At 48.5% G+C, this 26,552-nt stretch overlaps 2 protein-coding genes across 9 annotated transcripts in view; one reads left to right on the forward strand and one right to left on the reverse strand.

Moving 5' to 3' along the window:
• PLCD4 (phospholipase C delta 4) lies at positions 1 to 22,720 on the forward strand. The gene is made up of 15 exons (XM_049712605.1): positions 1 to 6,984; positions 7,122 to 7,280; positions 8,489 to 8,717; positions 9,847 to 9,982; positions 10,564 to 10,795; positions 14,330 to 14,531; positions 15,483 to 15,627; positions 16,260 to 16,412; positions 18,105 to 18,278; positions 19,755 to 19,911; positions 20,245 to 20,361; positions 20,594 to 20,766; positions 21,318 to 21,453; positions 21,787 to 21,936; positions 22,017 to 22,720. The coding sequence occupies exons 1-15, from the start codon at positions 6,963 to 6,965 to the stop codon at positions 22,121 to 22,123; spliced, it is 2,292 nt and encodes a 763-aa protein (XP_049568562.1). The 5' UTR covers positions 1 to 6,962; the 3' UTR covers positions 22,124 to 22,720.
• The window catches only part of ZNF142 (zinc finger protein 142), a 22,163-nt gene continuing 14,939 nt past the window's right edge, over positions 19,329 to 26,552 (reverse strand). For 7 of the 8 annotated variants that reach the window (XM_033427584.2, XM_033427607.2, XM_033427594.2 and 4 more), the window contains 2 exons: positions 25,945 to 26,050; positions 19,329 to 24,321 (listed from right to left, as the gene is read on the reverse strand). In XM_033427584.2, the coding sequence (XP_033283475.1) occupies positions 23,816 to 24,321; positions 25,945 to 26,050 (612 nt within the window). In that variant the 3' untranslated portion in view covers positions 19,329 to 23,815. The remainder of the gene's footprint in view (positions 24,322 to 25,944; positions 26,051 to 26,552) is intronic. The other variant, XM_033427628.2, reaches the window with a different exon arrangement.

Consider the following 26,552-nt stretch of genomic DNA (forward strand, 5'->3'; position numbering starts at 1 on the left):
TTTTAGTACCACCTTTCTGAGATATGGCTTAAAAATAGCATACACTTGTATTTTGTGAATTTTCTGAAAGTTTTACCTCTTACACCCTTTGCATTTTTAGTTCTCACTTCTATCATCTTGTTCTCTGGTTTATTTTATACCTCCTTGTTCCCACTCCCCTTGGTGGTTTTGGTGTTTTTTTGTTTTTGTTTTGGGGTTGTGGTTTTGTTTTTTTTTCTGGAATGGAAGAGTGGCTACATATTCTGTGGTCTTTCGAAGTTATATATCTTGGCTTTTAATTCAGCAGGGGTCTCATATTGATGATTTTTTAGATGGAATTTAATATTTTGAGTTGCCTTTTTGACCAACAAGAAGGGGGCTTTATTTCAGAAGTTTGAGTAGTTTGGTTGGATGGTCTGGGAAAGAGGTCTCTGAAACCCCAACCTGACTCCTGAGAAGCAGAGAAGTTTAGGGCATCTCCCCTGGGTGTCAGGAGGAGAGTTTAGGCTTGCCTACGTAGCAGTAAGAGAGTATACTGTTTAGATCTCCCTCTTTGCCAGCTGCCCCTTCATTTCAATTTAGGGCTTCTAGGCCTTTCCTGGGCATGGTTCCCAGAAAGTCCCTCTGCTGCTGCTACCCTGATCAGGTTTCTGGATCTGTTAATAATAGACAACAGTGGGGGAAGGGCCAGGATCATTATGGAAATAGGAGCAACTAAACCAGATGGACAGTTCCTATGCACAGGGCCCTGTCTGTCTGCTCCTGTCCTGTGTCTGAGGAGCATTCTGCAGTGAACATGTCTTCTAAGCCATTCTTTGGAGCCACATTAACCTTGTGAAGGTCTCCAAGTGCCTTTCCCCAAAATCAGAACACATGATCTGGGGTGCTTATGAGAACACTGAAACAGAATGTTTGAGATTCGAACTCTACCAGAAAACCCTGGAGGGGTGATAATACCCCTCACAGAACACCCAGAAGGGAAGGAGGTTGGGCCGCAATTAGGTGAGGCAAATAGTGACTCAGAGAGGCAAACTCTATGTAATCCTGGAATCCAGAAGGGGAGTGGGGAAGGTGAAGGGCAAGTATGGAAAAATAAGGACATGATGATGTTGGAGAAGTGGAAATGGGAGAGTAAGACGAGCATGTGACACAGGACCACTATTAAGTAAAATATGAAATCAACACAGTTTAAATCTTGATGCCTCCTAATCTTCCTGTTCTCCATGAATGGACTTCCGTCTTCTGCCTGTGCTCCCTGCATACTCCTTTTCCTTTACCAAAACCTGCTCGTAGCACAGTAAACTCAACTTAGGTCACGACTCCTCCCTCCTCCCAAAAGTAACCACTATCCTGACATTTATGGTAATCACTCAGGATTTTATTTTAATGGGACTAACGATTTAGCTATAAATAATCACTGATGGTAGACTATTAGGCAGTTGAGGGATGTTTGGGGGAGCCACAAGAGGCAGCTGGATCTCAGCACACTCAAAAATCACACCACTTCGTACAGTTAGTTCCCTCTGTGCCTATGATTAAGACACACCTCACCAGAAGACGATCCCACAGAACTCCAAGTACAGTGCTGTGCCCTATGCCCTCAGCTCCATACTGTCATCCACTGATCCAGAAAGAACCATACCCCACAGTCTTCCCAAGGCAGAGCAAAAGTAGGTCCCAGCTCACAGTACTTGGGCGAGTGTAAGGGACTGACAGTGTCTGCTGCTGACATGTGAGTCTAGGACATTGCCTAAACTTCCCTGGGCCTTAGTTTCTCACTGTGAAGTATGGGGCCATGATAAAGCCCTTTACAATCCCCTATTCCTCACCTAACTTGGTGCCCTTTCCTCAATCTTGGTTTCTGTTTCCGCTGCCTATTTATACACGCTGTAAGAAGCTCATTACCTTCCTTTTCCAGTTGGGTGTCTTTCCAGCCTTGTGCTCCTCTTTTTGCCCTTGATCCTCAGACACCATGATTCTGCTTCATTTCTACATGTACCATTATAAAAACAGATATACGTCCTTGCATATTAGAGGTGCTGAACAAGTGGTTGTAGAATGAATGAATATATGAAACAAATTGTTTTCTACATTCACGTATGCATTCCTTCAATATTTATCAAGTACCTAATATATACGTAGATACCAACCTATCCCTCTACACAAATCATTCCTCTCCTCCTTTTCTCATCTTCCCCCTTTCCCATTCTATCTTTTTTCCTTTCCCTGAGCCATAGAGTTAGACTGAGTGCCCGGCAAGGCAGGATGCAGAGACACTTCTGCCAGTGGAAACAGACACCATGGAAAGGAGCCAGATGAAATAAGGGCAAAGACAGCTGTACAACACACAGAGAGAAACCAACCAGAATGAAAAGCAGTGATTCATGGAGCACTGCAACTCGGATACTCCTTGGGTTTCACTCTGAGAGCTACTGCAGGACTGAGGTCAGTGAGGGCTGGCATCAAGATGAAGGACAGACAGGCTCCTCCTCCCTGGAGATGTGATGCCCGTCAATCCCTCCCTTTAATCCTCTTCTGCGCACCCCACCCCCACTACTCCCTCACACTGACCAGTGTCCTGGGCCTTTAAGAGTTGGATGGGCTGGACTGAGGAGAGCGCTCACACCTCTCCCCACCCTACTCTTTCTATCTGACTGTAAGTCTGCCAGTGACAGCAGCAAACTGCAGCAGAAGAGGGGAGGAAGCCAGTGAGTGCAAGAGAAGCAAAGGAGAAAAGGAGCCCTCCTGGGTTTCCTCGGCCCACAGCAGAGAGCATCGCAGATCTCAGACACAGGACTTCTCTCCTGCCCACGGTAAGGGCCTGGAGGCTCAGACCAGCCTCTGCTCCAAGCTCTGGCCTGTCTGAGTCCCTAACTCTGCCCTCCACATGCTTACCCACCCTGACCAAATCATACCCTGGACTCTTTTGCCTGAACAGGCCTACAGGGCTCTGACCTCCTGGTTTTCTCTAGCTTAACCTCTTTGACTTATAGTTTTCCTGCTGGTTGTATCAGTCACCTCTTTATATGAGGACCTCTTAGCTACCCAGGCTACCACTCAGAGGTGAGCCCCACCCTAGTAAGGGAAGAGAGAGAATTGGAGCAGCCACGCTTTAGCACAAATTCAATTACAGATTGTTGAGGATTACCAAATGAGGGCTGGCCAAGACCCATGGGGAGTACAGAAACCCCTGGTAATAGGGAGAGTTGTGAGACTTCCTTGGAAAGAGCCAGGGTTTGAGTTCTATGCCTGGTTCTTAGCCTGCTCAATGACCCAGGGCAGTTTGTTGGTGTGCCAGAGTGCTGTGCTGGGAAGAGCACTTGCTTCTAGTCCTGACTCTGACGTTAACTAGCTCTGTGACTTTGGACCACAACTTCCTGATCTATGATCAGAGGGAGTGGAGGCTTCCCCAGATTTGCTTGTGTATCAGGAGTGCTTATTAAAGATAAGTAATCCTGGACCCCATCCTTGGAAATCTGGATCTGGTAGATTTGAGGTGGAGCTAAGGAATCTCTATTTTAAGACACTTTCCAGGAGATATTGATATAGCCAGGAACTGCTGGATTGATGTGTTATAAAAGAGGAGTCTTCAAGCTCTAACATTCTGAGGGCTATGACCCATTCTGTCCTCTTTATGTGAACCAGGTCTGTCATAATCCTGCTCCAAAGCAAGAGAGTAGACAGAATGATTCTCTTCCTTCCTACCCTCAGAGAGACCATAGACACCGTGAATTCCACTATTAGCCATTGGCGCCATTGGCAACTCTGCCAAAGTCCATCTCTAGGTGACATGAAGCCACCTGGCAGTTGAGGACCAAATCTTGCTCGGCAGTCCTTGGCTACTTCCCACTTTATTTTGTGTCTCTATTTTCTCATCTGTGTTATAGAGGTAATTATCCATATCCTCGAGGATCTCCACATATGTGCCTAGGAGTAAACAGTTAAGACCCAATCTCTCTTACTCTCAGTCATTATCCTCTGCTCCTTGCCTTTTGCTCTTGCTCCCACTTCCAAATCCTTTTTCCCTCTTCTCCTAACTGCACCTACATCAGTTGTGACCATCCTTCCCATCCTACCTTCAGGCACCAAAGGAAACACCAAGACCTAGAACACCTGGGTTCTAAGTCTCATTCTCTGGGCGGTTTGTTTAGTCAGTCTCCTAGGATACAGGGGAAAATGAGGCCGAGCAGAGGGATGTGATACTCAGTATCCGAACCCAAGTGTCCCCTTTCCAGGCTCTCAAACTCCTCACAGCGGAAGAGAACCAGAGCTATTGAGAATTAGAAGAGAAACAAAAGAGGAAGGAGTAATGAAGAGAAGGTATAAGGAGAAGGATGAGAAGAGGAGAGCAAAGAGAGGCTGACTTAAGTGAGCAAACAGGGAGGCAGAAAGAGGATGAGAAGAGAAGAGTGAGCTGGGGAGAAAGGAAAAGGAAGGGGTCAAGCAGAGAATGGGGAAAGGAAAGATAGAAAAGAAGGGCTATTAAGTGGAATACGGTGGGAACAGAAAATGATGGGGAGGAGAGACAAAACACTGATGTCCCTCATTCAGTCTTATCTCTGCTTTAATCTGCTTCCTAGAGAAAGCCCTTTCTAAGGGCAGAGTCTCAGTGAGACCTCTGAGGTGGTCATATAGAGACCTCAGTTCTAGTCCCAGCTCTGCCACTTAATTCATTAGGCGACTGGCAGTTCAGCTAGTCCTCTGTCCCCTTCTCTATAAAATGCAGTCCAGCTCTGACATTCTGTGGCTCCCTGAGTTGAAACTGGCCCTCTAATGGCCACATGTCACCTAGATACAGGTTTAAAATAGTGATTCAGGAGTGGGAGCAGGATTGGAAGAGCATGCCGAGCTCTGGGATTGGAAAAGTTTGACGAGAGAGGTTAAAATAATTTTCTAAGGCTGGTTTGAGAGGAGGTAGGGGTGTCCCAGCAAAATAGGGGTGTCCCAGCACTTGGGCTCTGTTCTCAGGCTTCCCATGTTTCAGGACATCATGGTGAGGCTCCCAGACACAGGCATAAGGGAAGGTAATTCTGTCTTCTTCCAGGGCCAAGGCCCACCCATCCCAGAAGTTCAGAGGAGAGATGAGGCAGGATGTTGGCAAGGGGGATTAGGCTTCAGCCCGGGTTACCTCAACCTCCCTTAGAGTCTGAGGACCTAAGACATTTAAGAAAGACCTGTTACTTTTCAGTCTTCATACAGCTTTTGTAAACCTCAGATTCCAAACTGTGCATCCCCACCCAGCAAAGCAGAGATGCTTTTCTGTCTTCTTTTCTTCCTTCTTCAATCAGAGGTTTCTTCTGGTCTCACCCAAGCTTACACATTTGGCATCAGCCAGCAAAACCTTTCCCTGACAGTTGGAACTGTCTCAGGGTTCTTGCTCTCCTGAGAGCTGCCTTGAGATATTTCTTCTGCTTAGGCTCAAACTGATTCCCTGCACATTTCTACTCCTTTGGAAAGCCTTCTCTAGGTCCTGCAGTCAGGAAAGCTGTATTCTCAGTGATCTCCACATTATTCCTGAAGACTTAGTCACCCTGGGTGACTTTATAGTCTCTTCCTACTTAAGGGAGATAGGGCACTAATATGCTGTGTGACCTCAGATAAGTCACATCATATTTCTGGACTTCTGCTTTTTCATTTGTAAAACGTAGGGAGTTGAACTGCATGATGTTTCAATGGAGTACTAACTGAATGATTGGTTTAAGGATTCTTTCAGTTTTTTAGATGTTCACCACTGTCAAAATGTTAAACTTATTAATTAAAAACCACAACATTTTTATTCAAGTGTAGATCCTTTGCTTATACAAGAGCATAGAGCTTTATGTTTCATGGGCTTGGCCAGTTTCAGCATGATTTGGTTAAGAGTCGAGTATATCTCTTCTTGAGGCAGAGCTAGAATCAAAGTGGCCACAAATCAAATCTTCTAGTTCTTTTCAAGGCAAGTTTGTTGTTAGCTATTAGGACAACCTAACCAGTCCTAAATTAGACAGCACATATTTAAAGGTAGGAACTCTTTTTTAGTAGGTAGAGAAAACTTGAAAATGCAGTTCTGAGACTATGTAACTTATCTGGTCCATTAAAACTGTGAGAATTACTTTTATGAAAAGGAGTATAAAATATACTTTATCATGTGAAGGTAGAAGTGGCTTATTTAAGTAGGTGCAGCACCAAGCGTTGTAGAAGAGACAAAAGAAATACTCTGGGGCTTCCCTGGTGGCGCAGTGGTTGAGAGCCCACCTGCCGATGCGGGGGACACGGGTTCGTGCCCCGGTCTGGGAAGATCCCACATGCCGCGGAGCGGCTGGGCCCATGAGCCATGGCCGCTGAGCCTGCAGGTCCGGAGCCTGTGCTCCACAACGCGAGAGGCCACAACAGTGAGAGGCCTGCGTACCGCAAAAAAAAAAAAAGAAATACTCTGGCTTAGCCCTTCTGGAGCTGGATGACCTATGTGGGAGCATGGGGAGGGCTTCCGGAGGAGGGAGCTGGGACGATTCCACTTGGAGAAGGGAAGGCTAGGATGCAGAGAGAGTCTAGTTTCTGAAAGGGGACAGGCAGCAAGTTGGTGATTCCTAATAATGGGGAACTGAGACGTGTGGTCAGCATTACCTCGTGGATAGCAGGATATTGGGAAGGAAGGGGTATTTGGCAGAAAGCCCTGGTGTGGCCCTGTCGGAGATGGCTGCGGGAAACAGCATAGGCTCTGGAATCAGATATATTTGGGTTTAAATTCCGAGTCCCTGTGTGACTGAGGCAAGTTTCTTAGCCTCTCTAAGCCTCAGAATCACCAAACTCAAATCAGAAGTAAAAAGAGCTACAAACTATGTAGATGAAGTAGCTGACATACAGTGTGCAGTCAAGAAACACTAGCTTCCTTCTCTTCCTCCGCTGATCTGTTATTCTAAGACCCCGAGATTAACCTAAAGCCTCTTGCTGCTGCTCCTTGCTCCTTTAGGTGACTCTGGCATCAGCTGGTGAAGCAGTGGGTGATGGCATCCCTGCTGCAAGGCCGTGAGTACCCCTGCAGGAGAAGAGGGCTTGGGGAGACAGCCCAGGGACAGGGAGGAGGCTGGACCCCTGTTCAAGAGCTCCTCCTGGGCCCTCCACCCTCCCCGCCAGCTACCCAGTCCCTGCTTCTCCTGGCTCAGGGCTGCCTGTTAATCAAGACCTGCTGCTGATGCAGAAAGGCACGCTGATGCGCAAGGTGAGGTCCAAAAGCTGGAAGAAGCTAAGATACTTCAGACTTCAGGACGATGGCATGACAGTCTGGCATGCCCGGCAGGCCGGAGGCAGGGCCAAGCCCAGCTGTGAGTGATGTGGATAGCTAGGGGCGGGCACATGGGTGGATAGAACCCTGAGGACCCAGCAGCCTGAGAGCAGGGGGAGGGACCAGTGTCCTATGACGTGCCCTTGTGCTGCCCCTTTTGTGTCTGTGTCTGAGCCTGTAAAATGGAAATTATAACAGTACTTGCCTCTTAAGTGTGTTATGAGGATCAAATTGGTTATCGCATGCAAAGACCTTCGAAGAGTCCTGGCACATAATAAAGCTCAGTAAAGCATAGATTATATATTATTATACTACTATTATTATTATTATTATTAGAGCTTGATCTCAGGCATCAGAATGTTTGGATTAAAGCCCTGGCTCTCCCAATTTCTAGCTGACTGGCTTTGGACAAGTTACTTAACTTAAACTAATATCAGTTTCCTCATCTATAAAATGGGGATTAAACAGTACCTGTCCAGTATGTTACAGAGGCTTAAGAAGTTAATGTATAAATCACCTAGCATGAGGTCTGAAAGCAGGATGCATTTAATAAATGTTAGTCATTATAATGAATACTTCTAAATATCATAAATGTGTCATAATAATGTGCATCCTATTGGCCAAACACTTTATGATCCCTCTAAAAATTTGATCACAGGACACATCTAAGAGAATCTACTTTAGAGACATAACCAAAGCTCATGATCCACACCAGCTCCAGCTGAAGAAGTGGGGGGAAGGATTTCTCTGGCTCCCTCCCAGACATCTGGAAAGAGGAAGCCCTCAAACCTGGAATGGGAGAATTGAATTTGGGCACATCATGCTTTGGTGTAACTGCTTCTACCCTGCAAGTGTGTTTCCACTTGTCAGCCCCGCCAGTCCTCCTGTGATCACCATGTAAACTGGCCATGGAAGGGACCATCCCTTATTTAAGATGAGGGCACTGAGGGGTTATGTCATTTTGGCCCATGTCACGCCGCCAGCTGGTGGCTGGAAGCCAGGTCTTGCCACTCCCAGAACAGGCCCCTTGCCGTGCTGCCTATGAAAACAGCAATGATTCGTGGCATCCTGAATTCCAAGGGTCTGCATCTCCCTGTACTAAGGCTTTGGGGGTTCCAACCTGTGGAGGCTGGGGTCCCTCCTCCTGTGGCTTCAGAGAAAAGAGGGGAGTACTGGTCCTTGACCCTCAGCTGCTGCAATTTGGCGGACCCTCTTCCTCAGTGCCCGCACTTGCCTCTTCTCCGGCAGTCTCAATATCCGACGTGGACACAGTGCGTGAGGGCCACGAGTCTGAGTTGCTGCGAAGCCTGGCAGAGGAGTTCCCCCTGGAGCAGGGCTTCACCATCGTCTTCCATGGCCGCCGCTCCAACTTGGACCTGGTGGCCAACAGTGTCGAGGAGGCCCAGATCTGGATGCAGGGGCTCCAGCTGTTGGTGGACTTTGTCACCAGCATGGACCAACAGGAGCGGCTGGACCAGTATCAGTAGGATGGAGTCAGAGTGGGCTCCACGGGTCACTGAAGGAGCCAGATGCTGCAGGGCTAGGGACCCATGGGAGGGGGCGCAGGGCTAGGTAAGCCCGAGGGTCCAGATGGGGTGGGCAAGGACTGCTCAGCCGAAGTGAGGCTGAGATACTGAGAGAGGAATGGAGGCTTGCGATGGCACAGGCATAGCCAGGCAGAGTTTGGGCAGGAATCAGGGCCCCCAGGATTGGGGGAAGGGACAGTGAGAGGCAAAGGACCAAACTAGGTGCTGATCCTGAGAGTTGAACAGAAGATCCCAGTGACATTAACTACAATAGGGATGGGAAGCAACTCCTTAGAGGGCTTAGTGGGGTCAACTCACTTCAACTTTCCTAGATTGTATTCACCTTCTATGCCAGTTCATTCATTCATTCACCATCTATTAAGCAGAATGTATGAGGCACTATGCCAGGCTTTAGGAATACAAAGATTAATGAGAATCAGATACTGTTTTTGTCGGTAGAGAAAATAGAATTATATAAATAATTTAAGTACCTTAGCAGTGTTATGGTACTCTAGATGATATGTGGGTGTCCAAAGGAAGGAGAAATATTTATTTCTAGCTGAGATGGTTCTGAGAAAGCTTCAGGGAGGAAGTAGCATTTGAGCTGAGCCTTGAAAATGAGTAGAATTTGAACATGAAGAGAGGAGGAGGGAAAGGTACTCCTGCCTGAGGGAACAACATGAGTAAAGGCCCAGAGGTGGGAAACTGAAGAGCAGGAGAGAGAGTGGGACATCAGCGAGCAGGGGAGTTGCTGAGTCTGGCTGAGGTACGGGGAGGTCAGTGATGTGTTGAGAAGATGAGGTTGGGGCCAGATCATGGGGGTGAAGGAGATCTTAACTTCTATGTTAAGGAATTTGGGCTTCTTTCTGCAGGCAACAGGGAGGTCCCCGCAGGCACCTGAGCCATGCAGGGACAAGGTAGATCGGTGCTCTGGGGAGATTATTCCAGAAACTAATGTGGAAAATGAATTGGCATTGGGGAGAGACTGGCGACAAAGACAGGGGCGCAGATGTCAATGGATGAACGTGCACACACATCTGCACACACAAACACACACTCAGTGCTTTTGCCTTGACTCAGACCTGGATGGCTGAGTGATTGGTTCCAGCACGGAGACAAAAACCAGGATGGTCGGATGAGTTTCGGAGAAGTCCAGCGGTTACTGCACCTGATGAATGTGGAAATGGACCAAGACCATGCCTTCCAGCTTTTCCAGGTGAGTCTTCTGGGGAAGGAATAGCAGAAGCTAGCCAAGGCCACATTCTCACTTGGCCGGAAGTCCTCTGACCCTCTCAAGGAACACTCATCTGGTTGAATCTCTCCTATGCACCCTAGCACTATGCCAGGCTCAATGGGAAGTGTGGGCAGGACATGGTTCTTAACCTTCAGTCTTGTTGGAAAGATGACTCATAAACTTATGAAAGGTAAATAACAACATGTTATTACATCAGACCTCAGGGATCTCTCTGCCCTTGGCCAGAATTTCACAAGTGCCTAGTACAGTGGAAAACTCCAACTGGTAGGTGAGTAAATAGGAGGAGGGATCTTCTGATCTTTTAGGGACATGTTGGGGTATTTAACTCTTTCTGGTTGAAAATTATCTCCAGTAGCAAATGGTATGGCTGAAATTTTGCTTTTTACTTACTGAAGTGGCTTCTTCTATGAACACTGAATGTCAGGAATTCTGTGGAAGCACGTTCGGCTCCACCAGTAATATTGCCCTTACAGGGCAAGTCAAAGCCAAAAAATCTGCTGTTAATAGGGTCTGTCCACTCTCCTCTAAACCCTCTTTTGCAGAGAGCAGATGCATCCCAGTCTGGGACTCTGGAGGGAGAAGAATTTGTAGAGTTTTATAAGTCATTGACTCAGCGTCCTGAGGTGCAGGAACTGTTTGAAAAGTTTTCATCTGATGGGCAGAAGCTGACACTGCTGGAATTTGTGGATTTTCTCCAAGAGGAGCAGAAAGAAGGAGAACGGGCTTCTGACCTTGCTCTAGAACTCATCGACTGCTATGAGCCTTCAGATAGCGGTAAGAGGACAAGGGTGGAGAGGCACCAGACGCGGGGGCCGGATGGGGGACTGTGGTTAGAAAGGTGCAGAGACAAGCAGCCTTCTGCTTAACTAAGGGAAGGCTGAGTCCATCCCTATCCAGGCCCCCTGCCCAATCAGCTTCATCTCATTCAACCACTCTTTCGGAAGGAGAGAGCCATTTCCTGCCCACATAAGACAGGAGTCTCCTCTGTAGTGCTGGATTTCTCAGGAGGAAGAACATTCCATAAGTCCCCTTTCCTCCACCACGCTCATGTTTCTCATCCTTCATTTTCAGGAAGTTCTTCCTGATATCAACATTTGTCCTCAGTGGAAATGGAAAATCCTTGGTCCTCTTGCTATTTTTTAAAAAAATAATTTATTTATTTATTGGCTGCGTTGGGTCTTCGTTGCTGTGCACGGACACTCTCTAGTTGTGGTGAGTAGGGGCTACTCTTTGTTGTGGTGCACAGGCTTCTCATTGCGGTGGCTTCTCTTGCTGCGGAGCACAGGCTCTAGGCGCGCGGGCTTCAGTAGTTGTAGCACGCGGGCTCAGTCGTTGTGGCTCGTCGGCTGTAGAGTGCGGGCTCAGTAGTTGTGGCACGCGCACAGGCTTAGTTGCTCCGCGGCATGTGGGATCTCCCTGGACCAGGGCTCGAACCCATGTCCCCTGCATTGGCAGGCGGATTCTTAACCACTGCACCATCAGGGTAGCCCGGTCCTCTTGCTTTTGGCCTCTTCTCTAGTGCATGTGATTCCTTTTCCTCCAGCTCCCTTCACGGTTCCTGTTGGCTGTCTCTTTAAATGCTGGCTCTCTATCCTTTCCTGGGCTTTCTCCAAATTCTCCAAGTGGTTCTTGAGTCCTAAGCCCCTGAGCAGGGAAACTAGTCAGTCCCTGGCTGAGGGGGATGATGAGGTGGCCAATCATTTAGCTCTTTACAAGCACAGCTAAAATATGCCCTGTCTGCCCTCAGACCTTTCTCTTTGCCCCTTTACTAGACACCGTCCTACCCTCCATTCCCTGCAGAAAGTGAAGAATTTACATTACTAATATTAAGTGACTTACAAGGCATTTTACATCTCTTACTTCTTCTAGTCCTCACTATATCCTTGTAAATCAAACCCAATAATCTTTATTGGGCCTTTGCTAAGTATCCCATAATGTGCTAATATCTCTACATGTTTTTCCCTTCAAATCCTTCCAACAACCTGAGGAAGTGGGATCTATTATTGTCAGTTGTACAAAAGAGGAAAACTGAGGTTAAGAAAAGTTAAATGACTTGCTCAGAGTCAACAGCTAATGAAAGGAGGAACTGGGATTCAAACCCAGGTCATCTGACTCTTACCTGGTGCCTCTCTTGAGAACAAGGATTAGAGATGGGAGGAATGTGAGCTGGACAGGTGACCCAGGTTTCCTAGGTCTCAACTCCCACTCCCTTTCATTCATTCATTCACTCACTACTTCAGCAAATGCTCACTGAGTACTTGTAACGTGCCAGGACCTATGGTAGGCACCAGAAATACAGTAGTAGGTCAGACAAGTACAGTGCCCTCATGAAACGCAGAGTCAAACAGAAAGCGTTGGAATCGCTGATTCCAGATTCATGTGGGTGCTCAGAGAAGGAAGGGGCTGTAAAGCAATCATTTCAGGAAACTAAATAGAAGAGGAAGTTGGTGGGCTAAGAAATAGGATCCTCTATTTTCGGTTCAGGATCCGGTATACATCATTACATTTATTCTACCTCCCACCACTTTTGGTGTTCCTTCCCCTTGCACTTGACTATCAGATACTACACTCTGGCTGCAGAATGTGGTATCAGTCAGGAGACGGGGGCTCAAGTCCCCACTATGCTTCTTAGTAACTGAGTAACTCTGGGCAAGAGTCACTTAACCTATTGGAGACTCAGTTTTCTCATTTGTAAAATAATGGGTGATCAAATGAAATAATGTACATGGGGACTTCCCTGGTGGTGCAGTGGCTGGGAATCCGCCTGCCAATGTGGGGGACGAGGGTTCGACCCCTGGTCTGGGAGGATCCCACATGCCGCAGAGCAGCTAGGCCAGTGCGGCACAACTACTGAGCCTGCGCTCTAGAGCCCTGCTCTGTAGCAAGAGAGGCTACCGCAATGAGAGGCCTGCACACCGCAGCGAGGAGTGGCCCCAGCTCACCGCAACTGGAGAAAGCCCATGCGCAGCAACAAAGACCCAACGCAGCCAAAAATAAATAAATTTATAAAAAAAAATAATGTACATGAAAACTACCTAGTAACTATGGACTTACCCTAGCGATTTGAGTTATTACAGTCAAGAATGAAACTTTGTGCCCAACTTCTTGCCGTTTTCCACCATCCTCAGGCCTTGTCAAACCTGGAGTGAGGAAGCTGGGCATGAGAGTCAAGCTGTTCTGTCTCCCCTGCAACAATGTTACCCTCAGTGAGACTGTACAATCCAGTGGTATAGAGCGTGGCTCTGACATCTGGCTGCCTGGGTTCAAATCCCAGCTCCTTCACTTATTAGTTATTAGTTATGTGACCCTGGGATAAGTTACCTAACCTCTCAGGGCAGATCATGTTACATCCACCTGCTCGTGTTGGTGAGAGCATTAAGAGAGATGCTGCATGTAACGTCCTTGGCACAGAGCAAGTGCTCAAGGACTGTTAGCCATCATTGTTGTTATTATATGAAGCCTGTGCTGAGGGGGTGAGGGCTCTGGAAGGAGCAACAGGGCCCTGCCCTCAGAGTGTAGTCCAAGGGGATGTTGGACAAACACTCCTCAAAGCACCATATGGGAACTGACGATAGGAAGAAACCCTCAGGCCATAGTTGGCAGCAGCTACACAGCCCAGGGAATAAAACACAGGTACCTTGGTCTTGTCACTAACAAGTCTTTGACTTTGATCCTCTCTGAGCCTCAGTTTCCCCATTTATGAAATTAGCCCTTTGGACTGAATACTTCGCTGTCCATTATGGTAACCATGAGCTCCATGTGACTTTAATTTGCAGTTGGCCCTCTGTATCCACAGATTCCACATTTGTGGATACAGAGGGTCGACTGCACCATGCCATTTTATGTAAGGCGCTTGAGCATCCACGGATTTTGGTATCTGCTGTGGGGAAGGGGGAGGTCTTGCAGCCAATCCCCTGTGAATACTGAGGGAATGACTGTAACTAAAATCAAAATTTTAACTCAGTTCCTCAGTCGCACAGCTACATTTCAAATACTCGGTAGCTTTATGTATTTAGAGGCTATCGTATCGGGCCGTGCAGAATAGAACATTTCCGTCATCGTAGAAAGTTCTATTGGACAGCACTGGACTAGAATGATCTTAATGATTCCCCTTGTAGATTTAATGTTCTCTGAGGGTGGGGGTGATTGAAATGACAGACACTGGATGGGGCAAGTTTGGGATCTGGAGGCTGGGAGTGGACACCATTGGAAAGGCCAGACCCTGGAGAGGGCTGGGGTGGAGAACCGCCTGTAGGTGTGCTGGGTGCTGTCACCAGAACTTCTCACTCTAGCTACTCCACACCCTAGGCAAACTGCGGCATGTGCTGAGCATGGATGGCTTCCTCAGCTACCTCTACTCAAAGGACGGAGACATCTTCAATCCGACCTGCCTCCCCATCTACCAGGATATGACTCAGCCCCTGAACCAGTACTACATCAGCAGTTCCCACAACACCTACCTAGTGGGAGACCAGCTTTGTGGCCAGAGCAGCGTGGAGGGATACATACGGTGCAGTGGGGCCGAGGGGTGAAAGGGTCCAGCTCATGAGAAAGGAACATCTGTGGGAAGTTGGGGGTTGCTGTCAGGCGATAACAGGGATTGAAAAGTTGTGGGGGGCTTTGGGGCTGAGGATCCCTGGATACCTGAGAGACATGGAGGAGCTACTGAAGACTGGCAGGAGAGTGGTATGGAAACCCTGTGGGTAAATGGAGCTTCTCTCTCTCTCATAGGCTATGAAACTCTCTTGGAACTCAGAGGTCCTTACAGATTTATTGTGAACAAATAAATAAACTAAATGTTAAATGGGAGGCAGTAGAGAAGAGGAGTTAAAAACATAGGTTCTGGAGTCAGACGATTTGAGATCAAATACTAGCTCCCTCACTTGGGACTATAAGGCTAAATATTTAACCTCTCTATGCCTCAGTTTCCCTATCTGAGAAACAGAGATGATTACAATGCCTATTCTGTCTGGGTTGTTGTGAAGATGAAATGAGGTAATCCATGTGTCAATAGCTAATAAATGGTATCTGCTTTTAATCGTGGATTAGAGCAAATAGTCAAGATATCCTTGTAGTGCCAGCAACTGAACTAGTAGCTTCAAGGGATACATGATGAGTGGAACTTCCCCAGGAAGTCTAGTAGAGAAAATAACTGTAAATTTACTGAGAGTTTGAATAACTCGGTGTTGTATAACGATTTACAAGCAGAACACCCCAAGGCAGGATGTGATGGCTCGCTAAGGGAGGATTGTGAGTTGGGCTGGGTGGGGGTGGGTGGAGATCAGTGTGAGCTGCAGCCCTGTCCCAGTAGACAGAGAAGGGTCCGTGGAGATGTAGCTTGGTGGAGTCTTGATGGGTAAGTGCCGGTAAGCACTGTTTTCTTCAGGGTGGGGAGAGAGGGTCCCTAGGTGGAAGATCAGACCTTGACCCCTCCTGTCCCTGGGGGGTGGGGTTCTTGCAGGGCCCTGAAGCGAGGATGCCGCTGCGTGGAGGTGGATATATGGGATGGACCTAGCGGGGAACCTATTGTTTACCACGGACACACACTGACCTCTCGCATCCCGTTCAAAGATGTTGTGGCCGCCATTGGACAGTATGCCTTCCAGGTAGGAGCCTCAGGATGGAAATACTGATGAGGCAAGAGGATCTGAAGGAAGAGGCTCTGGGTCTGGGGAGGGTGGCGGGATGCAGGGGAGGTTACGTCAAATGGCATATGTGTAAAAGAGATTTTAACTGTGAAGCATCAGGCAAATATTAAGGGATTATTATGAATAAGTGTTAGATGTGTTACTAGTAGTCATAGAGCTAATTGCTAGAGATTAGTAATTATTACCTCTAACAACTTCTGTCACCCATCTGGCAGAGGGTGGATGAGGAAACAGAGAAAGTGGTGGGTAGAGCTGGGAGACAATAGCAATCTGGAGATGAAAGCCTGAGAGTGTAACATGAACAAATAACTGGGGAAATGGCCTGGCTTTCCCACTCTGAGCCTGAAAACGCAAAGGTCCCAGAGGGACCTGGGTCAGACCTGGCACAGATCTGAGATTTGGGGTCCCAAGAGTGACTTTTAGATGTGGGGTGCCCAGACCCAGGAAGATCTCCTTGAGACCTGGCATGGGGTTGGAGGACCTTGGCAATCAGGGTACTCAGTTGAGTTAGTAACTAGGGGGGCCTGGAGAAGCAAGGAGGTTATAGGCCTCAGAACTCTGGCTCCAGTGTGCCCTCCCCTCCCCATCAGACATCAGACTATCCAGTCATCTTGTCCCTGGAGAACCACTGTAGCTGGGAACAGCAGGAGATCATAGCACGCCATCTGACAGAGATCCTGGGAAATCAGCTACTGAGCACCACCTTGGATGGGCAGCTTCCCACTCAGCTGCCCTCCCCTGAGGTAGGACCATGCTCCCCCAGCCCAGGCTCTGCCATGGCTTCCCTATTGCCCCACCTTGGCTCCTTCTTCCATGCCCATCTTGTTCCCTTCTTCTCACCCTCAGATGGACCATCTTACTCTTTAATATCCTTGGAGAGAACTTCAATTTTTTAAAAATCTGATTCAGGGAATTCCCTGGTGGCCTAGTGGTTAGGATTTCGGGCTTTCACTGCTGTGGCCCGGGTTTAGTCCCTGGATGGGGAACTGAGATCCTACAAGCCGTGTGGCGCAACCAAAAAAAAAAAAATCTAATTTAACATAGAATTCTAGGTAAAGTTCTCTAAATTTAAAGACATTTATTTACTTTATTTTTTAATGGAAAATCTTTTTTTCTTGATAGTTCATAATTATAGCCTAGCCCCCCCACCATAATCTCAGCCTCTCCCATAACAGCTGCCAAAAGATTTTCTAAATGCTTGTATAGACATGTATGTGTATATGTGGTCACATTTTAAAAAACGTGAATGGGATCATCCTTTCCACCCCTTTTATATCTCACATATAATATCAATATATATCATGAATGTCTTTTCATATATATGTATTTTCTTTTTTTTTTTTTTTTTTTTGCCGTACGCGGGCCTCTCACTGTTGTGGCCTCTCCCGTTGCGGAGCACAGGCTCTGGACGTGCAGGCTCAGCAGCCATGGTTCACGGGCCCAGCCGCTCCGCGGCATGTGGGATCTTCCTGGACCAGGGCACGAACCCGTGTCCCCTGCATCGGCAGGCGGACTCTCAACCACTGTGCCACCAGGGAAGCCCAGGGTTTATAATTTTCATTGATATATAAAAAATTTTTAAATGTTAAAGGTAATGTTTTGGAAATTTTTTTTTTTTTGCAGTCTATTTTCCTTTTCTTTTTTGGCCGCGCTGCACGGCTTGCAGGATCTTAGTTCCCAGACCAGGGAATGAACCCCGGCCACGGCAGTGAAAGTGCGGAGTCCTAACCAATGGACCGCCAGGGAACTGCCCTTGCAGTCTACTTTTTCTTTTTGTCATTATAACATCTTCAGAGATTTTTAATCTTTATGTAGTCAAATCTGCCAATTATTTTTATGTCTTGTGAGTTTTCATCGCATGTTTTTATTTATTTATTTATTTATTTATTTACGGGGGGTACGCGGGCCTCTCACTGTTGTGGCCTCTCCCGTTGCGGAGCACAGGCTCCGGACACGCAGGCTCAGCAGCCACGGCTCACGGGCCCAGCCACTCCGCGGCATGTGGGATCTTCCCGGACCGGGGCACGAACCCGTGTCCCCTGCATCGGCAGGCGGACTCTCAACCACTGCGCCACCAAGGAAGCCCCATCTCATGTTTTTAAAGGCTTTACCACCTTAAGGTTATTCAGAAAGATTCTGTATTTTCTTCTAATACTCTTATGTTCTTTATATTTACATGTAAATCTTTAATCTGTGAGGAATCTTCATGTGTCAAATGTGAGGTAGGGGTCTGCATGTATTTTTTTCCTTATGGATAGAGATGTTACAGGTTCGCTTAATAGGAAATCCCTGTTGTATGTATCAAGAAGCCTTCCTGTGGGAACTTCTGACCACTCACTCACTTCCTGTGCCTTTGAGAGCAGTGGGACCTGCATGATCCCCAGGAGGGTTCCAGACGAGATAGGTAGACAGGCCCCCTCATTTTTGTCCCCTAGGAGCTTCGGAGGAAGATCCTTGTGAAGGGAAAGAAGTTAAAAACGCTTGAGGAGGATCTTGAGGAAGAGGAGGAGGAGCCAGAGTCTGAACTGGAGGAGGCTGAGCTGCAGCTGGAGGCCCAGATGGAGTCTGAGCCCCAGGAGTTGAGCCCTCGCAGTAAGGACAAAAAGAAGGTAGGCCAGGAGAGTGGTCTTTCTGCTCTGGCATTTGATCAGGGGGTACCACTAGCTGAGAGCCCGCATGTGAAGAGACTGGAGCCAGGCAGGGTGGAGGGCCGAGGAGCAAAATGCTCCTTGCCTCCAATGAAAGAGGCATAAGAATGCGTACATAGCATCACTATATAGATTGCCATATATAGGTACATTGCAGTGGCTTTCCAACTTCTTTGGGCCGTGAAATCTTTTTTTTTTAATGAAATCTTATATGGAAGCTCAGTATACAAAATAGATAAATGCAGAGCCCTCCTGGTTGAAGCACCCCTTTGGCTCTCTCCTGGGTCTCCCAGGTGACTTCTGAGACATCTTTGTGCTACTTCCCAGTCTCCTTGAAGGCTAGTTCGAAAACCACTGATGGGTACATGCGTGCATTGCATGCGTGCGTGTGTGTGTTATATTGGGTAAGTAGGGCTTACTAGAGTGACTGCTGTGACCTCAACTAAAGTCGGCTTAGTTAGAGAAAGCTTCTTGGAAAAGGTGAGTCTGAAGAGGGATCAGAAATAGCCAGAGGAGGAGCAGGAAGAGGTGGGGAAGGGGCACCACTGGTGGGACCACCGAGATCCTGCTCTGAAGTCCGCATTTCTCTCTTCTGTGCATTTGCTTGGCTCAGATGACTTCTAGCTTATACTGTTCTCTCTGGAGCTGTGTTGTCTAACCTGCTGCCATGCCCAGGGATGGAAATGGGAATTCAGGAGAAAAATCTATAGATATTACTCTGGGACTCTCACATCCTTCCAGGTGTGATTTCCATGACCATCTGCATACCTTGACGTATCTGTCTGGGCTCATGTGCATTTTTTTTTTTTTTTTTGTGCTACGCGGGCCTCTCACTGTTGTGACCTCTCCCGTTGCGGAGCACAGGCTACGGACGCGCAGGCTCAGCGGCCATGGCTCACGGGCCCAGCCGCTCCGCGGCATGTGGGATCTTCCCAGACTGGGCCACAAACCTGCGTCCCCTGCATCGGCAGGCGGACTCTCAACCACTACGCCACCAGGGAAGCCCTCGTGTGCATTTTGATAAAAAATTATTTATTTGTTTTAAAAGATGAGAGGTAGGGAGTATGACATCTGTTTAATAATAATAATAATAAATTAAAAACCTGTTACTTACAAAGTAATCCTTCAAGCCCAGAGGCTGAAACTGATCCCATCAGTATACATAGACTGCCTTTATTGCCATTCCCATCCTCAGGTTGTGATGTGCCCACTGTTGTGTCCGCCTATGTGTTGTAAGATTATGTCCCAGGCTCCTATTTCCAAGCCTGGGTTGCTTCTCTTTCCAAAGCAGGTGAGGCAGGAGGGAGAATACAGTGGGGAGGCAGTGGGTAGAGCCTTATGTTGGGTGGAGAAGTTCAGATCTTGGCCATTGGCTTCTTCCCTCTCAGATTGCTAATGGTTCAATTCCATCTTCCTCTCTACTTTCTCCTTTTCCAGAAATCCAAGCCCATCTTATGTCCATCCCTCTCTGCCCTGGTTGTCTACTTGAAGGCTGTCACATTCTACAGCTTCACTCATTCGAGGGAGCACTACCGCTTCTATGAAACATCATCTTTCTCTGAAGCCAAGGCCAAGAGCCTCATCAAGGAGGCTGGTCAGGACCAAAAGGGAGGGACACGGAAGGAACTGGGATGGGTTAGTCAGGTCTGATGGGCAGGCAGATGAGTCCCAAGAGGATGAGGGAGCTAAGGAGGGATGGTGGAGCCAAGGAACTCCTCAGACCAGGTACGGGGATGGGAGTATTAACAGTGGGCTCAAGGCTCTAGGAGTAAGACAGGTGTGGGAGATGGTCTGCATGGAAGAGAGATAGGCATAGCCTTAGGAGATGCTGCAAAGAATGAATTGGGTGGGCAGGGTCCTTGAGACCAGGGAAGTGGGAGGATCCACCCCACCCACTACCATCTCCCTACCCACACCCTCTTTGCAGGCAATGAGTTTGTGCTGCACAATACCTGGCAGTTAAGCCGTGTATATCCCAGTGGCCTGAGGACAGATTCATCCAACTACAACCCCCAGGAGTTCTGGAATGCAGGCTGCCAGATGGGTGAGGGGGCAGTAGGGACAGGGAAGAGCGAGTGGAAGAGCTACGGGTGGGAAGTAAGTCCCTGGGTGGCAACGGGGCCAGGGAGTGCTCCGAGAGGAGGGCTAGGCTGAGAAAGATGCTCTCCATCGTGTTCCCTGCAGCCCTTTTACACCCAATATGTCTGTCTAGCTCCATGAAAGATGGGCTGGATGGCCCCCACGGTGAATCTTTCCTTTTCTCCCGGGGCCCTCAGTGGCTCTGAATATGCAGACTGCGGGGCTTGAGATGGACCTGTGTGATGGGCTCTTCCGTCAGAATGCTGGCTCCGGCTACGTGCTGAAGCCAGACTTCCTGCGTGACGCCCAGAGTTCCTTCCACCCTGAGAGGCCCATCAGTCCGTTCAAAGCCCAGACCCTCCTAATCCAGGTATAATGGAAAGAGAAACCATTGGGAAGAAACTGGGATCACTGGGATAGAAGCCAGGGAGGGTGGTGGGTGGAAGGGGTGAGGGGTGGGTGGCTAGGACTGACAGGAGTGTAATGGGGGAAAAGTTCCTCATGAGGCAGCATGGACTTTGGAGCCAGTTGCCTAGGTTCAAACCCATTTACTAGTTGTGTAACGTTAGGCAAACTCCTTAACCTTAGTCTACTCACCTGCAAAATTGGGGTAACAATACTGCCTACCTCTCAGGGCTGTTGTGATTAGTTAATCTGAAGTGCTTATAACAGTGCCTAGGGCATAGTAAGCGCTATAGAAGGGCTGCTGTCATAAAATACCTACTTTCAAACCTTGCTAAATTTCTACTGGGATGCATTTTAAATAGCAGGTGAGGTACTAGAATATATTACCCATGAGAATTAGCTTTGCAAACCCCAAAGCTATAGTGCAAGGTCCTGTGTCTCCCCCGCAAGGGTGTGAGAGCTGGATGGGGGCTGGGCTGAGCAGGAACTAGTGAGGTTCCAGAGCTCTGGTTGCAGGTAATCAGTGGGCAGCAACTCCCCAAAGTGGACAAGACCAAAGAGGAGTCCATTGTGGATCCACTGGTAAGAGTGGAGATCTTTGGCATCCGCCAAGACACAACCCGGCAAGAGACCAGCTACGTGGAGAACAATGGTGAGACTGGGCAGTGCTGGGGGAAAGTGGGCGGAGCATGGCTGTTGTTTTCCTACCATCCAGCCCTCCATTAAGCACAGTCCATCACCCCTCCCGCCACCTTCATGGGAGGCAGTGTGGAACCGGACAAAGAATAAGGACTTGGACATCTTGGGTCTGAAGCCAGGCCTCTCACTTACAAGCTCCAGTGACTAAGCAAACTGCTTACCCACTCAATCTCCTCACTTGTAAAATGCTATGAAAATTAAGCGAGAGAACATGGGGAAAGCAACCCAACATGGTCAACAATGTCTGTTCCTTCATTTCTTCCCTCACTTACCCTCCCCCACTCAGGTTTTAATCCATACTGGGGGCAGACACTGTGCTTCCGGGTCCTGGTACCTGAACTGGCCCTGCTGCGTTTTGTGGTAAAAGACTATGACTGGAAATCCCGAAACGATTTCATTGGTCAGTACACCCTGCCTTGGAACTGCATGCAACAAGGTGAGCCAGTCCTCCCACCCCTGGCCCGCACCCCAGCTCTGGGCTGCCTTCCTAATACCGTCCCCCGCCCCCCTTTCCAGGTTACCGCCATATACACTTGCTCTCCAAGGATGGCATCAGCCTCCACCCAGCCTCCATCTTCGTGCACATCTGCACCCGGGAAGGGGTAGAGGGGGTTGAATTTTAAGGTGGGCACTTCACGGGAAGAGTGGGTACATCGGCTTTAGACGGTAAGAAAAGCCTGGAAGGATGCTCCAGAAAGCAAACAGAGGTGGTGAAAACCAAGCTTTGGACTGTGCATTCCTAGGCACAAAATTACTTCATCCTTCCTGACAAGCAAATCTAGGACCTGATTTTTCACTTTCTTTTCCCTTTCTTCGTTTTCACCAGCCTTTGGTATCATTCCTGTCCTTACCCTCTGCACACTCTACACTGGAATTCCTTCCTTCCTTCCTCTTGCTATAGGTTCAATACCATACCCAGATCTAGGACTACACTTTCACACCAACTCTGGCTCAAAGGCAGATTGCAACTAGAAATCCAGAGAAGGGCTTGGGGCAGACAAACCCTCAGAGGCACTATCTCCTCCACCTCTAACTTCCTCAAAGTCCAGAGCCAAGGGAAGGACAAATCAAGCCCCAAGGCTCCCCAGGCAAAGGCTGGGGAAGGAGATCTGACCCCAAGACTGTATTACGACTGTCAAGAGAACACTACACAGCCCTCAGAGTCTCCACTGGACTGCTGCTCCCTAGCCCCTCTGGTATAAATAGAGCTTCTCTCTCAATTTGGCTTGAGTACAGTCTCTCATTGTTGGGCAAGAAGGGGAGATATGAGGGTTGGGGGACATTTGGGATAGGGAAAAGGTGGAAAAATAGGGTTTCCAGGGCCCCCCCTGCACTTACTGCAAGTATGGCTTCTAAGGGACACGGCAAAACGAGGAGACAAAGAGTTATGTGATCCCAGCCCTCCTAAAGAGTATGCCTGGAATAGTCCGGGTTTATGTCTGGTGTCTCAGCATAATTATTAATAGTATCCTCTTCAATTTTCCCAGTGTGTCCCAGTTTAGATGATTAATTATACAGTCACTGTGAGGCACTGACAGAATCCTGGGTTAGAGATTTACCTTCCCAGTTGTCTGTCTTTCACCCTATCCTTGTGCTTTAACTCTAGTGCAGCAGCTGAGCCAGTCAGGATGGTGCCGAATTAAAGCTGCTTCCACGAGGAGGCTTAGTGGGTGGCAATCCTCCCTCTACAGGTAGACAAAGGGACTCAGAAATAGGGAGCAGGGCAAGGGCTGATTCAGGCTTGAGAACAGAGAGAAGGCAGGCCTGGGCGTTTCAGAATCAATCACTCAGTGAAGATGGAAGGAGACAAAGGAGAGACAGAGGCCTGAGAGGGGACAGGGCAGACTGAGATGACAGCCTGGCAGTGTTAGGTCAGGGACTTGGACGAGTCTATATAAGCTACTAATCATTTAACCATGCTTTATAGAGCAGTGGGCACAACAGCACATGCAGTTAGATACAACTGTTCTGAGGATGCTGAAAGAAAATAGGACTTGACGTAGTAAGAAGGAAAGAGAAGATGAAATGAGTAAACCACGATCTTATAGCCAGGGACTCTGGTGGAGTGATGGTGAAGAGATTAGGAACTCACGGGTTAAAAACACAATGTGCCTCAACAGAAGTCAATCGGTGGTCCAGGTCTTTCTTTTATATCAACTTCCAAGTACTACAGCCAGAGTCCCAGGAGGGTTCCAGCCTCTCTGACACCCTGAAGCCAAGCCTTTCCTCTGGCCCTGAGCTCCTCAGGCTAGCTCTGGGTCCAGTCTGCACACCTGGGCCCACACCCTCTTCTTGTCGGGAGGTGGGGGAGGCCCTCAGCCCTCAGGTCCAGTGGGGGGAGCAGCAGGAGCAGGGGGGCCGGGATCCTCCAACTGCACGTCATGTAGGTGCACCGTGGGCGTGGTGGGGTCCTTGCCCACGCCTTGGTTTGGGTCAGCCTGGTCAGGGTGGTGCCTGCGCACATGCTTGACCACCTGAAATTTCTGCTTGGCCTTGTAGCTGCAGAGACGGCAGAAGAAAGGGTGGCGGTCAGTGTGGGTGAGGGCGTGATGGCGCAGGCCAGCGGCCCAGCGGAAAGCACGGTGGCACACGTTGCACACGTAGGGCTTGGCCTCGCTGTGCTTGCGGAGGTGGGTGCGCAGCAGGAAGCGTGTCTTGAAGGCCTTGCCGCACTGCTCACACATGAAGGCCCGTGCTTCCCGGTGCCGCGTCTCCTGGTGCACGCGCAGTGCGTCGGCCCTGTTCGTGCAGTACTCACACTCGGGACACTGGTATGGCTTCAGTCCTGTAGGACAGGGCAAGGACAGGGAACACATCACCACTGAAGGAGGTGGAACAAGGATCAGTGGACCAGAGGAGTCACTGTGATCCTGGGACATAAGGAACACAAGCAGCAACCTAAGGACCATGTCTTTGGAATGTTCCAATCCTGTCTGACATTGGTGTGTCCTATTCCCAACATAGCCCCTTGTATACAGTGGGTGCTCGATAGATGCCGGTAACTAACTGGACCCCTAAGTAGCCAACTGACAGCAATAAATACTCAAATATGACAGGGTTTCTACATGGGGAACTCCAACCCCTTTTTGGTCATGGAGTACCCATGGAATTGGGAATCCATTGAAATGGATCCCTTGTTCAACACAAGAAGTAAAAGAAAATGCTTAAGAGGGAAGCAGGAGAGGCAAAAGAAGGGGTAGAGGCAGAGGGCCTTGAAATGCATCTGGTTAATTCCTTTACTTGGGGGGGGGCATATGCAACAATCACAGGCACACCATCATTAACCCTTCTCTGAGAACCTGTGGTTCATGGACTTTACCCAGGAGAAAAAAAAAGGACAAGTTAAAACAGGTGAGGGGGGCTTCCCTGGTGGCGCAGTGGTTGAGAATCTCCCTGCTAATGCAGGGGACAGGGGTTCGAGCCCTGGTCTGGGTGGATCCCACATGCCGCAGAGCAACTAGGCCCGTGAGCCACAACTACTGAGCCTGCACATCTGGAACCTGTGCTCCCCAACAAGAGAGGCCGCGATAGTAAGAGGCCCGCGCACCGCAATGAAGAGTGGCCCCCGCTTGCCACAACTAGAGAAAGCCCTTGCACAGAAATGAAGACCCAACACAGCAAAAATAAATTAATTAATTAATAAACTCCTACCCCCAACATCTTCTTAAAAAAAAAAAAAGCCCACAGTCATCTTGATAATACTGTATGGGGCCTCTGATTCTTTCATTCTTTAAAAAAAACAAAACAAAACAAAACAAAACAAAAACAGGTGAGAGACTTCCCTGGTGGCGCAGTGGTTAAAAATCCCCCTGCCAATGCAGGGGACACAGGTTCAAGCCCTGGTCCGGGAAGATCCCACATGCCGTGGAGCAACTAAGCCCATGTGCCACAACTTCTGAGCCCACGCCTAGAGCCCATGCTCCGCAAGACGAGAAGCCACCACAATGAGAAGCCCTCGCACCGCAACGAAGAGTAGCCGCTGCTCGCTGCAACTAGAGAAAGCCTGTGCGCAGCAATAAAGACCCAACTCAGCCAAAATAAATAAATAAATAAATAAATAAACAAATAACAGCTGAACCCTCTACTTTCTCCTCCTCACTCATGATAGTTCCATCCTGTCTCTGTAGGGACCAGGCAGACCCGCTCAGTCACTCATGTTTGAGTTGGAGGTCCTCAACCGGAGGTGGGTGACCTTGTGCCATAATACCCCAGGAAGCTTTCGCAAAGTACACATGTCCAGACTCTCAGGTTCACCTCTCTCCTGATTCTGATAGGCTTTCAGTGGGTTGGGAAGCTATTCTGGCTTTTCAGTCTACCTACTACCCTTGATGTGAAAACAGCTGTGCACCCCAAATCTGAGTAAGGACATACACCACCTCAGGGAGGCTGGGTGTGCTAGGGCACAGGGGAACCCCTCAGGCCTGTCAAAACCATGCAGACTCACCTGTGTGCTTGGTCATGTGGTACTTGAGCTGGTTGACCCACTTGCACTTGTAGCCACAGTCAGGGCACAGATACTTCCGCTCCTCCTTGTGAATCCGCATATGGTACTGGAGGAGGGAAGAGCAAAGAGCACACCCAGAAAATGTGTACCCTTTGGTACTCACTGGATGTGGAAATAGAGCAAGCAGGCAGAGAAACTGTTGGCAGATAATCCTGTTCCCTGCACCAATCCTACCCATTCTCCCCCACTGCCAATCAGGTCTCCAAGGCCAGTCACTCTGACGCAACCCGAACCCATTCGGCCGACCCCAGGTCTGCCCTATCTCACCTCTGCCACTTATCAGCTGTGTCTTTGGGCAACCTTACCCCTAATTCTCAGTTTATTAATCTGGAAAATGGGAAACAGTAAAAGTATATCTCATATTTTTGAAAGGATTAAAATTAGTGTCCCACACAGTGTAAGTACTCAGTAAATGTCAGCTGTTATCTAGCTTATCTACAACCTATTACACGCCTTTATCACATGCCAAGCATGTATTATGGAATTTTATCTCTGTAGCAACCCTATGAAGTATTATCCCCTCTTCACAGATGAGGAATCTGAGGTTT

The sequence above is a fragment of the Orcinus orca genome, chromosome 7, assembly GCF_937001465.1.
Source record: "Orcinus orca chromosome 7, mOrcOrc1.1, whole genome shotgun sequence".
NCBI classification, from domain to species: domain Eukaryota; kingdom Metazoa; phylum Chordata; class Mammalia; order Artiodactyla; family Delphinidae; genus Orcinus; species Orcinus orca.